Here is a 14,085-nt window from a genome sequence, read left to right on the forward strand (position 1 = left end):
GGAGGGAGGGAGGGAGAGAGAGAGAGAGGTGAGAGGGAGGGAAGAAGGGAGAGAGAGAGAGAGATAGACGGCAGCCGGTGCCCCATAGCAACCTAGAATTATAATGCACAACTACAAAAGTGAATATGATTTTATAATCTCATCTATGACAACCAACAACATGAAATGTGAACACCAGATAAACAAAAGAATAAAAATGAACTAGGACAAGCGCATTTAATGGTACAGTTCCACCAAGTTCCTGCAGTGGTGCAGCGTAATGAATTCAACCATCTGGAAGGAAGAATCACAGAACTAACGAAATACACACATCAGTTGGACCATACATGGACCAGGCCATGCCTGTTGCCAGTATAAATCTCATTGCGTTCTTCATCATAGAAAAGAGCAGTAATATCTTCCAGGGCTTCTGCAACCGTGCTTCTAATCCTAGAGGCAGAGGCATGAGCTCGTTTCCTTGAGCCACCGATGCTGCTGCTGCTGCTGCTGAAATTGCTACTGCAACTGCATTCATTTTCCATCGGGAAATTGTTGCTTGCTTTTATTTTTGCTAGACATTTCCCAGTCAAAATATTGCTTATGTTTATAGAACCCGCTGCAAGAGGGATGCAAACACTTGTTAGAGATGGCATAAATCAGACATCAGAACGCAACCATGCATGCAAATGTAATAATGCAATGCACAATATATCATAATGTAAAACTACCCAAATAAATTACAACCAATTCAAAGTTGGGCAATTTTTGTACATTTCTGTATTTTTCAATTCCAATCAATTTGCAGCCCAACCGTTAATCCTGCAAATCAACTAGGCATTCAGCCTGAAAAAGCAGTATTTTCCATAAAATATAGCATGACAAAAATGAAAATACCATTTCCTTCTGACAAAGGATCATCAGAATCAGCCTTGCAGTAAGAAATAATAAGATCCTGGTCACTTGTGATGTATATGTTGTTGGTGTTGCAATCAGGATGCCACAAAAGGTGATCCTCAAACGAAGTTACAAGTTCCCCTCTGAAGTTCCAAACAGCCACTGTTCGATTCCTAAACGTCAGGAATAATTGATTCTCATATAGAAATATAAATGCAGATGGTGTCATAAATTCAGTTCTGCTAACTTCTTTTAACTCGGAATTGCGTACCTGCAAAGAAATAGCATCTAGATTTCATATGTAAATAAAAGCTCACTGTTTCAAGACAAAGACAAAGATTCTTACATCAAGAATCTGGAGATTCTCGTTTTCTTGCTTGACAAGAAGCTTTTCATTGAACTGTTCAATGAAATCCACCTTCTTATTCCGATGAAGCAGATGGTTGAAAGATTTGAGAACAGTACCATCCTCTATTGAAAGAATCTTAAGAGGAACATGGCTACTAGCTTTGGTGAAAATTAACAACATAATGCCTGGACTGTTTAAGAGGAAATAAAATGGTATAAAGATAAATACTTACAAAGACAGAGCACCAAAGCAGATGAAATAGAGGGTAAAAAGAGTGTGTGTCCTTTGAATACGGGTATATGAACCACAGACCAAAAAACTTATGGGGTCAATGCATTGTAAGCCATATATGTGCATGCGCTTGAATGTTCACTTGGGTCACAAGTCATCAAGGTAATCAAAACAAAAATAATAATAAAAAATAAAATCACACCCTCACACACCACTGGTGTCGAAGTCCAATTTGTTCCACAATTGTGTGACTGAAGCATCATGATCATCAACTAGCCAAGGCAAACATTGAACCATAAAAGTTTTTCTTAAGGACCCTGACTTGATGTCCACTGAAACTTGCCACCAGGGAAAACCCTTATTCCATACCAAGCCACTTACTAGTCGCCATGGAGAAAAGCCTAAGAGGTTCACTACATCACACATGAAATTGATAGCCTCATATTTTTTCAAATAATTATCAAGGCATACACACAAAATTCTTAGCTGTCGAGGGTGGGGGGTGAGTAGGGGTTGTATGGAGAAGGTGGAGACTGAAGCTGATTAAAAGCACTATTGCCAGCTTCCCTATCTTTTTTGCGTCACTGTTTCTGTTCCTTAGATTGTGCATCTTAGGCTCAAAAGATTTAGATTAATATCCTGCATCAAGAGGGTCTTTAAAGAGGAATTGCACTTAATGAAGTAGTACTCATCAGTCTGTTCATATAGGGTGTCAGGCATAAGAAGATTTTTGATTCTAAACAAAGCTTTACTGATTAAGTGGCTGGGGAAGTTTGCACTTAAGTAAAATAATTTGTGGAGGCCAGTCATTATGGTGAATTTTGGGGTGGATAAAAATAAGTAGTCCAATGAGGGGAGGTAGGGATATTGCATGAATCTCAACTCTTAGGGAACCTATTAGAAGAGGTCAGGATGCTTTTTACAGTAGAACAAAATTTTCAGAAAGGGATGATCTCAAGTCTTTGTTTGGTTTGATGCCTTATGTGGATAATCTTAGAAAGAAAGTTTCCTTATCTTTTTTAGCATTGCTTTGCACAAAAATATTTGGGTTGCAGATTTATTGATGAGGGTGGTAAAAGGAACCACTTTTTGGGCCATTCTCATGACTGAGAATTGGAAATAGTTGCCATTTCCTCGCCCCCTTCAGTCGGCCGTTGTTACAAGTGATTTAGGTATAAATTAGTGCAAAAACATGGTAAGAGCAGGTGTGTTTCGATTAAATCTGCAGTAAATACTTATTTTGCGTGCTTTCTACTAGTTTCCTAAGGAGGTATGGGGTCGGAAAACTCCTTTAAAAAGTCTGTTTCTCTGCTCAGGAGACAGTATGGAGAGGATTCTAACAATCAACCATCATATAAGAAGCAACTGGTTATTGATAAACTGATGTGCCTGTACAAGCACAATGAGGAGCTAGCAGGACATATTCTCATCCATTAATGAAGGCCTGCATCATGTGATACATCTCTAGTCTCTGTAGGATGAAACTGTGATTGGTCAAGTTGTCCATTGGCTGGCATGGCCACATGGGCATTTTGTGGGCAAAAGAGGCAAAAGAAGTGTGGAGAATGATCCCTTTATGTTTGTTTTAGTACATTTGGAAAAAGTGAAACAGTAGGATCTTTGAAGACTTAAACCATTCTGACCAAGTAATGGGAAGATGTACGATCTCTGAAGATTTGAACCATTCTGATCCCTAAAATGTTGTTAGAATGGTCCGTAGATCTTCAGATTTGCTATTCTCTTTCATAGAGTTCGATGATTGCATGGGGAGGGCTTATGTTGATGTAGGATCTTCTTCCTTTGGGTGCAGTTTGTATGCTCTCAATGTACCAAGCTTCTCCTCCCACCCCCCAAAAAACACAAAAAGAACTGTACTACCTAATACAATCCAATGTTTTAAAAGACTAAAGCTAGCCTTGAGGTGTTTTGTCCAAACGAGGCGAAGCATAAGCCACAAGGTGGAACAAGGCATTAAGCCTCAACTTTAGCAATAATAAAGAGAAAAAAATCTTAAAAACCAGAAAAATACTAATAAAAAACAAGAAAATTAAATAATAAGAAAACTATATAGTGTATAATAATCAAATTAATTGTATATCATTCTCAATAACTTCTAATTTAATTTTTGTCTCTCTTCTAAAATCCAACTCTCTCTCATGCATTTATCAAATAATCTATCACTAGTAGGATCATCTAGTAAATCATAATTATATCCGATTACTCTATTATTTTCTCTATCAATATCAATGTCAATCCATTTTTCTTTTTTATCCATTAATTACAATGATCTTTTTCCCTTTATCCAACAATAGTAAGATAATGATTATATATAAGCTCGGTTACTATAGTGACCAACAATTCTTTTATTTCTTCTTCCCAATCTCTTTCTTTCATTTCCATTTAAAGGGTTAATTGGTAGTCAACTAAGCCCTTATTTTTTAAAAGGTTTAACCCTAATCTTGATACAAGACAAAACTTATAAATCAATACTAAAACCCTGTAAAAGCACAAGTTACTTTAACCAATAAATATTGAGGCTTAAACCTCTTAACAAATGCATACAAAAAGTTGATAAAGGCCCTAAACCCATTAAAACATTTTAAATATTTGAGGCTTAAGCCTCAAGGCTATAAGCCCCAATCAGGTGAGGCTTCAACCTCAATTACTATTTATCAAGGCTATAGCCCCAAGGCTAATTTGCGTAGCCTCGCCTTGAGACAAACCTAAAGGCATAAGCCTCAATAGCCTTTTAAAACACTGCTACAATCATTAAGTCACAAAAATATATCCCAACTACCAGAAGGCAGGTGAACTAGGAATGGACTGGCTGATTGGCAAGACGGTAGCACAGGAGACCAACCAGTTGCCTGAAGTACATGTCATAGTTGCCATACATAATGTGAGGTAAAACATACTTCGTCACAAATCAAACTTCTATAGATGATTTATCGCTTATATAATGGAAGGACAAAAGATAATCCAGGATGATTTTCCTTAGGACATGTGTTACATGAACTCTGGTTATATGAAGTCTTGAGTATGTTCAGTTCAAATTAGTAAAACAAATCAAAATTAGATCACAGAACCTTGAAGATGTAATGAGAGGAGAACCAGAAAAGAAAAGAACATGCTGTTTTATCCAAACAAAAAAAGGAAAAGAACATGCTTTCAGGCAAAGAAATCATATACCTGTAGCTAATACTTGCTTGTCCCTATCAGGAGAGGATAGTTAACAAAATCATACAAATACACACACACACATCTATATAGGTTTGTATGAGCAAGAAATATTACCTGATCTTGATTTCTTGAACATGTTTATCTGATATGGAGTACAACATTGTATAGTTTTTCAGGTCAAAGACCTTGTATATGCTAATGGAAAAACAAAATAAAGTATCAGAATCAAGAAGAAAACTGCACACCAAATATTCATAGCCAAGTGCATAAAAACAGAGAAATAGCTTAATATTTACCTATCTTGTGCAGAATAAGTGAGTACCTTCCCATTTACATCATCAAACTCTACAAAACCAGGCCATTTAAGTGACTCAGATTCAAAGAGAGCAAAGCCAGCATCCGGTTTGCCCCTCCTTATGTATCTGGATAATTCAACCAGGATTTTTCAGTTAAAAAATAAAAATAAGATAGCAAAACAAATTGTAGAAAACTAAAGCAAAAAAATGTTACTTCATTTGTTTATTTATTTGGAGGGTGGAGAGGAGCAGTGAGAAGGGAAGGAAGGAGAGAATATTTAAAGAATCACGCACTCAATCCTTGTGGTTCTGCATTTCAAAGAACTGAAGTTGTCTGAAGCATAAACTGAAACTGTGATAAGGGAATCATTATTTTTATTATAAAATAGGCTTCGAATAACTTCATCAGGACTGACATTCAGAAAGCATATCCTCTGGTTAGTTTCTGCATCCAACAATGGACATGTTATAATCCTCATTTTAACCTTCAGAAATATAACCTCAATACGAAACACATCAATGGTAAAATTAGAAAATAATGATCATGACTACTACCTCGGCTAAATGCTGCACATACACCAGATTGGGCAAGAGCAAAGACAATGTCACGTGCTGCTACTATCTCAATAATTTTTGACCTCTTCCTCAGAAAGGGCAGAACCAGGGTACAATGTCCCTTCGGATCATGGGTATCGTACTCCTCCTGATGGATAGAAATTTATCCAACAATATATCACAAGCAGAGTTTAATCAATAATACATGATAGGCTAAGAATACCTATTAAAAAGAATAGGCTAAGAATGCTTCTGAAAATGATAAGTTCACTCATGCATACTACTAATTGAAAAGTAAAAGGATAAAATCAAAACTTCAGTATAAATCCTCCCACATATATATGGGAGATTTTTTTTTTTATAAGCATGCCTAAAGCTAAGTTTTTAAATTGCAATGATTTGACTAAACTATTATTTGACATCCACCCAATTTCATCTCCAATTAAATTTGAGAAGAGGTTTGAGACAGCATCCATCCAATTACACTGCATTCCACACTAAAGTTTCAGTCTGAGGACTAGATATATTCAGAAGTTAGACCTGTGCCTAAGCACAAGTCATTTGATTTCAGGTTTATGTGCATGACTTAAGGATTGATTTGATGCACTAAATTAATTGATTTTTTCAGGTAAGATGAACAACTATAGCATCAGAAAATAAAGTGGATAAATGCAGTGGAACTGCCCTTCTATTTGATTCCCAATTCATCTAAACATAAGGTTCCACAAGTTTATCTCCATCACCCTGCCCATTCCTATACAGCACCATACATAGAAAAAAAAATTCCCAAAGATTATTACAAACTTATTTTTGTTTTTTAAATTTTGATACAAATAAATATTTTTTTTTCTATAGTAAACAAATCTATTATAGGAAAAGCAAGAATATGTACAAGGAGAAAGGGCAATGAGTCCTTCACAAAGCAACCATAGATAAAGGAAAAAGATGGAATAGCCAATTCTTCACCTATACAACTCCGATATAACAAATAATCTAATATGAGAACATTACTCCCCACAGCAGTTTTATGGACGAAAGAAAGATCGGGGGTTGAGAAAAATGATATTGATTACGGGAAATCTCATCCAAAACCTGTTTATTATTTTCTGTAATAAAGAAGTATATGTTAAGTGATTATCGCAACCCATGAAAATCTGACAAGAATTGTGAATTGAAATCCCAACCCCCCATAACCAATAAACCTTGCCCTGTTCGTATCCCACCATGGAGGCAAGTTACTCAAATACCTTTTTCTTTTTATAGGTAAATGCAGATTATAATAAAAGGCCAAAAGGGGCGCACCAAAGTACACATGGTGTATACAAACGGCTGCCAAAAAGCGCCACAGTGTATACACGGTGTCCTCAAATACTACAGTCTACTCTCATCTCCAACCACCACCATCACCACCACCTTATTTTCAAAGTTGACTCAAATGACTAAGATATCTTTGCAGCATTAACGTATTCAATTAGTGGAAAGAAACATTTCACCTTCACAAAATTGCATTCTAACCAGTTGCCGAAACTTGAATATATGATGCCATAAAAATTTTTTATGTAAAATGATACATATTGAATGTGGTAAAACTTTTTTTTGTGAGATCTATTTGGAACCTTTCCGTCACAGTGAGTTCTTCCAGGGGCAGCCAAGGATCTTATTGGCACTGGATAAGCAGCAAATGGCTCCTCTCTGCTTGTTGGGTGCATCTAAAGAGAGCACAATGGCCAAGATTTTAATGAAGAGGAGCTTTTTATAAAAGATTGAAAGAAGTTTTCATCAAATCCCTTATATGGTAGCCTAGTGTCCCATCAAGGATGGTGAATTGCTCTCTATTGAATTCCATTGGTGATTTTAGCTAGAGCTTTTGTTTGTCTCCAAATCTTTTCTGTGTACATAGGTTTACCCTGCTTTTGTTAGGCATTTATTAATACATCTCTATTTTCCAATTAAAGAAATCCTGGTTCATATCTCATCTTTAGTGCATCTTATACTACCCACATAATCCTTGATATGATGCAAATTAAACATGATATTATGATATTATAAATATGGTAGATAATGCTATGATATAAGCACCTTTGGCTCTTTCTAAAGCATTTAAAAAAAAAAACCAGAAATTTTCCCTTTAAAAGAAGCTTCATATTAATTGTTCAAAATGTACTTTAAGAAAAGAAATGATCGACAAAAAGCAATATTTTAAAAAGCAAAGAGAATTCCCTGTTGCGGTTACTAGATCCACTAAAATGAACTAAGAGAATTCCTAGAATGATATGAAGTCATCAAGAGCAAAAGAATTCATGAAGAACAATAACTGTGGATCAGGATTTGATGCTAAGAAGAGACTTATTGATACTCCTGTCCTCTTTTTAAGTCCAACATAGATCCATCCCATGGTTTTTCTTTAAATATTCATATGGGGAGTTTCCACATAAATATTGTGTATCACCTCTTTATTTATCATTTTTTGCATTTTATTCTGATTCATTGCCATGCTGAGAAAATCTTGCTTGAAAGAATTTTATTTAGGGACTTGATTATTGATTTGAGATTAATAAATATTTAAAATAACCCTAATTCAATTGAGACATACTCCCAGCATCCATCCAAACAATCTAAGTACCATTAAAGGATGACGATGAATGAGGAATTTTCCTTCGTAGTTATGCATTTCCTTTGGTGGCAGTGAATGATGATGTACTAGGAAACTTAGAACTTCAAACAAGATATATGAATGCACGCACAGAAGTATATATATGCCAATGGACCATACAAGTACATAATTACACTTGTATATGATCATATTTTTTGGTATGCTGATTGAGACATTTAGGAAATTAGAACTTGGAATTGTTAAGTCAGCAATGTATATCATGTCAACTTGGGCTAAAGTCTTACACCCTGCTTCACAGGGTCCTTACAAATATATGATCATAATTGTATATGACTATAGTTTCTTTTTTGATATATTCATTGAGACTTTTTAAGGAATTTACAACTTCATGGGGTCTGTACAAGTATAAGTCTATACTTGCTTTTTGATATATCGGTTGAGAATTGAAGGCATTTACAACTTCATGGGGTCTGTACAAGTATATGGCTATACGTATAAGAAACAACATATATTGTATATGATCTTCTTCTTCTTCTTCTTTATCTTAACTTGGCATTGTTAAGCTAACAATTTGATCCAACCATCCCATTATGATGATCTTGTAGTAGGCAATACCAGGTATTTCGGCTTCAAAACTTAATAACATGTAGAAAATATGGGAAGATTGGTTCTGCCCTTTCCACTACAATCTATAAGAAACTTCTAGAGCTTTTTATTATAAGTGATAGTTATTTCTTCTTCTTTTTTGTCTTAACTTGGCATTGTTAAACTAACAATTTGACCCAACCAACCAATTATGATGATCTTTTTTCGTAGTAGGCAATACAAGGCATTTCAGCTTCAAGACTTAATAACATGTAGAAAAGATGGGAAGTTTGGTTCTGCTCTTTCCACTAGAGTCTCTAAGAAATTTCTGGAGCTTTTTATTTTAAGCAATAGTTATCAATTCAAATTGCAGTGGAACATTTAGTAATATACTGATCTGGCACTCCATTTCAAGTTTATTTTGCATACAAACAGAAATATAGCCCTGACAATCCTTTCTCCTAACTATGAGGAGGGCCATAATTTATTCATAAAAAAATTATCCTAGTAGTGAATCAAATTTCTAATTACAGGATTCCAGGAAAATGCAAGTGCTGAATCATGGCCATTCTAAGTAAATAGCAAATACATTATTCAGTGGAAATGAATTATTAAAAATAATAATAATAAGTAAATAAAAGGAAACACTAATGCTAATAAAAATAAGGGAAGAGTAGCAGGGAAAGCTCAATCCTCGACTCTAAAACTCAGATTCAATGGAACAATGAGAGCAGACCATGTATTGTAGTTGTTCAAGATCAGATTCAACGTTTTAGGGCTCTTTCAGAATTCTAGTGTTGTCAAAGTTAGGAGAAAAAAATATTCCTCCTCTAACAATCCTGATTCAATAGCTATGGTTTACATTCTGTAAATAATCAGAGCAGCCCATGTCTTATATTCTCTCAGAATGAGATTAAAAAATGTCCATTCTTGAAATGTCTAGTGAAGTCAAAGTAATGAGACTGATTCTAATTTCCAAATCGACAAGGGACATAAAGAGGGAGCTTTTCTTACGGTCGCTATGCTTTTCTTTCAGTTCCCCTCACCGATTTTACTAAATTCCCACAATTTACTACAAAACAAAAGCTTCTCTTGACGCAATTTGGAGCAGCTTAAAAAGAAATATAGAAAGGAATATATATGCTGGTTAAAATCAAATTGTGACTTTGATTTAAAAAAACAAAATAAATTCCTTGGCGCATGTGCAAGAAGGCTAAAACACCCAGACGAGAATATGGCTTTAGAACCCTAGCGTCTAAGTTAAACGCCAAAGATTGTGAGAGAAGACCGGTTTGAAACACAACTAAGCTGCAATAGGGTATTTTATGATTGATCCAAAACAAAATTCATAAAACATGAAAGGAGAGAGATTGGACGGAACGAATATAACCTGCAAGCGTATATTTCTGAACCTTTCCTGGGCGTCGCTCATACTGAAAGAACGGTCACGCTTGGAACAAATTTCACGCCTCTGAAGCTTCTTAACGCTGTTCACAAATCCATCATTACGAGGTCGCTTCTTAGCCACAACCCGCCGGCCACTGCCAGGTCGAGGACTCACCGATATCCTCTTCCCCTCCATCATTTCACAAACACTTCAAATTACACACCACTTTGGTGCATCACCATCAAATTCCAACAGGAAAAACCAAAATTTTTTTTTTTTTTAAATACGATTAAAGCCTAGGGCTTTTGACTACGAGAGAAAAGCAAGACCGCCACCAAAATCCCTACTACAAATGATGTCCGAAGATTCCGAACCTCCTAAATAGAGCTCTGAGAAAGAGAGGGGAAGAGAGGAGAAGAGAGGGAGAGAGCGGAAGAGAGAGAGAGGATATTATATGTTAGATTTCAATGAGCTTCGCGTCCGATCGGTTTTCAAAAAAAATCCGAAATATACATACAAAGGGTCGGGCAACCCAGCCTGAAGATTAAACCCAGTCATTCAGTAATTTGGGCTGGGCTCGGCCTGGCCTGCAAGCAACATATCAAATACAAAACTAATAAACATCCATTCGAACCAGCACAAAGCCACTTTCCAGTTTCCATTGTACAGAAGCAATTATTTTTTAGAATAACAAATTATTTGGTTAAAAAATGTTTCGGTAATTTAGAATCTATTATTTGGAGGTTAATTTTTCATAAAAATGTTGTAAAGTTTGACTTCGAAAATTATTGTAGTTATTCTTTTAATCAAATATGTAAATACTTTATTTTGTAGTTTCTTTTCATAAAAAAAAAAAAACAATTATTTTTTTAAAATAATTTTTTATTAAAAAAAGGTTAAAATTTATGATTAATACATAAATAAAAGGCACCTCCACAAAAATATATATATTTGAGTTCTTAAATAAAATTTTATTTTTCAAAATAATTAAGAACCGTATTTACATTTTATTGAATTGCTTTTTATGATATGGTTATATGTCAATTTGGTATTAAATGAAGTGATTCGAATACATGATAAAATTTAAGTTATTGTATAAAATACAAATATATATATACGCACCCATATGAAGTGAACCAAATCCAAAACATGGAGAGAAAAATATACAAATCAATAAAATGATAAGTAAGATTTTTGCAACCAAGGCCTACTTTTCCGGTTCAATAACGAAGGTCGTAGTCTGATACTTGGGCCAAGCCCACCCTCCATTTTACTTAGAAGAAAGCTAAATGGAGTAGGCAGTACAAACTAGGCATGGACATTGTGGCTCCAACAATGACAGGCGATAAGACGTCGAGTGTATCACCGTATTTGGCATTTGGGCTGGGGTCATGGACTCGTGGGCTGTGGGTTGGATGTGGGGTCACCTTACCAAGTGTAAGTTGACCAGAAGGTTTATTATTACTTTTTAGAATAATCTCAAAAATAAGTAAAACTATTTAAAATATTTTCCTATAAAACTCCCTCTCTTTAAAAAGTTAAAAAAAAAAATTATTTTTTGTCAAAAAAAAAATACAAAATATATTTTCAAGCTTGAAAACATTTTTTTTTATTTTTAAGAACAAATAATTTTTTTTTAAATAGTTCCAAATAGACTTTTAGGCTATTAACCATAATTTCAAAAATGGTTTAATGATATTTTTTAAAAACAAAAGTTCTTTTGAATGATATTTCGTGTTTATATTTGAATAATTATTTTTTAAAACATACCCAAAACAAAAAGGTAAATGTTGTGTTTTAGCCTAATCCCATAAAAAAAAAAAAAAAACTCAAAAAGCGTTAAATAAAATACAAATTAAATTAACCCATAATATATAAGAAATGGCAAGAGAAATATAGATTAAAAGGGGATGGGCTTCAACGCGGAAGTCTTCCTAAGTCTTTGAGCAAAATCACAAAATTAAATTGGGATAGCTTCCCCACATAAAATTGGTTAAAGGCACTGAGATGGGTTAAAACCACGTAAATTGTCTCAAATCACTCTAATAACTCTACTTGAAGTCATTATTACCAAATGACCTGAACTTGTTTATAGGACTCCAAGGACAAAACCAATTTAAAATTCTTATGTTACAAAGACTCTTAACATATAACAAAATATCAAATTATAATCATTCTAAGAACAATGATTCATAAAATACATTAAACTCTGAGTGAGTAAAAAACATATAATAAAAATAATTAAAGTATATTTTTAAATAAGTTTTAAAAACCATTTTTATTTATAGTATTTTATATTTAACAAATTTTCATATTTATATAATTATTTTTTTAAATATTGTTTTATACTTTTAAAAATAGAAAATTATTATTATTTTTAATTGTTGGATGCATTTTCTTATTTTATTTTTTATTTTGGATAATAAAAATCTATTTAAAAAACAATTGCACAAACTATTTTTTGTTTTTTAAAAACTCAAAAGCAGATTTTTAAACATTTCCTAGGCAAAGTCCTTCGCTTTTGGTTCAAAGTAACATTTTTTATTGTTAAAATGTACATTTTAGCCCTTTTCTTAAACTATTATTCAAAATGATTCTTAGGCTAAATATTTCATTTTTAAAATTTTTGTTTGAAATTGTATTTTGAAATGATGGTTTTAGCACAAAATAAAAAATTGCATTTTGAAACTATAAGACATATTTGTAAATCATAATTTGAAACTATGGTTTTTAATTTTTATAAAAACCATTACTTAATTAAAAAACAGTTTCAAACCAATTTAAAGAATATATATATATATAAAAGATGCTTATTTTAAACAATTGTTTTGAAAAATATAGGTGATTGATATCATGTCACGTTAATTTGTAAAATATGTGAATTTCACCCCAAATTAAAAAGTACAAGCATTTAATTGCTAGCTCCTAAAACTTAAATTTAGATGATTTAAAAATATATGATAAAATTAGACTAATTGATGGATGATTTTTTATATGCTACCACAATACAAACAAATGAAATTGACAAATGGAACAAAAATATAAGCAATGAAGCCTATGATTGGAGTATAAGATGACAGGATTAGGTATAAATATATATATAAAAAAACAATAAGATGCTAGTCGCATACGTAACACTATGTGAAGCTCTTTAATAGGGATATAAAATGACGGGATTGAGTATATATATATATATAAAAACAGTAAAATGCTAATCGTATATGTAACACTATGTGAAGCTCTTTGATAAGGGTATAAAATGACGGGTTGGATATATATATATATATATAAAAACAATAAGATCTAATTGTATACGTAACACTATGTGAAGCTTTTTGATAGGGGTATAACATGATGGGATTGGGTGTAATAAAAACAATAGGATGCTGATTGCACACATTAACTCTGTATGAAGCGTTTTGATAGGTATCAAATTAATATAAAATAATGGGATGGGGTATATATATAAAAACAACAAGAGGTTGATTGCGGAAGTTTAACACCATGAGAAGCTTTTTGATAGGGGTATCAAATCGATATGAATACCATGGTAAGTAGTAACCGTTACCATGACTCCATGAGCCAATCTAGGATTAACCTGAAAGGATTCCAGTGTCAAAACCTCTGACACCTACAGGGGCTGAGCCATGAGCGGCTCCACGGGCGGAGTCCTGTCGAGTGCGAAGGACGGCGTCCAACTCTTGAGTGGGGCCTTGGCACTTGGCTAAGTTGTTAAGGTTTGTCACTCCATCCGGCATCTGTTGCTGAATCCAGATGGGTCATGTGACAACCTGACAGTTCAAAGCCAGCAATGTGATCATTCAAAATCCAGTGGTCCTAAACCCCATCCAACCTACACGCTGAAAATCACGTCTGGTGGCCCACCCCCCACCCCCCACTCTCATTTCATCCAATGCCCTCATACCACGCCCCCAACATTACCTTGAGGTCTGTTCCCAAAACTCCCTGACACCATCTAACTACTTTGACCCGATTTGTCGGTACTGCGTTATCC

At 34.0% G+C, this 14,085-nt stretch overlaps 1 protein-coding gene across 1 annotated transcript; it reads right to left on the reverse strand.

The window, feature by feature from the left end:
- Positions 1 to 116: 116 nt before the first annotated feature.
- On the reverse strand, positions 117 to 10,580 carry LOC100263968 (uncharacterized). The gene is made up of 8 exons (XM_002266530.4): positions 10,074 to 10,580; positions 5,485 to 5,632; positions 5,224 to 5,374; positions 4,930 to 5,055; positions 4,748 to 4,828; positions 1,220 to 1,412; positions 874 to 1,144; positions 117 to 595 (listed from the first exon to the last, which is right to left on the reverse strand). Exons 1-8 carry the CDS (start codon positions 10,266 to 10,268, stop codon positions 312 to 314), a joined length of 1,449 nt encoding a protein of 482 aa, XP_002266566.1. The 5' UTR covers positions 10,269 to 10,580; the 3' UTR covers positions 117 to 311.
- Positions 10,581 to 14,085: the final 3,505 nt, after the last annotated feature.

Source organism: Vitis vinifera, chromosome 13 (assembly GCF_030704535.1).
Source record: "Vitis vinifera cultivar Pinot Noir 40024 chromosome 13, ASM3070453v1".
In the NCBI taxonomy this organism is placed as follows: Eukaryota; Viridiplantae; Streptophyta; class Magnoliopsida; order Vitales; family Vitaceae; genus Vitis; species Vitis vinifera.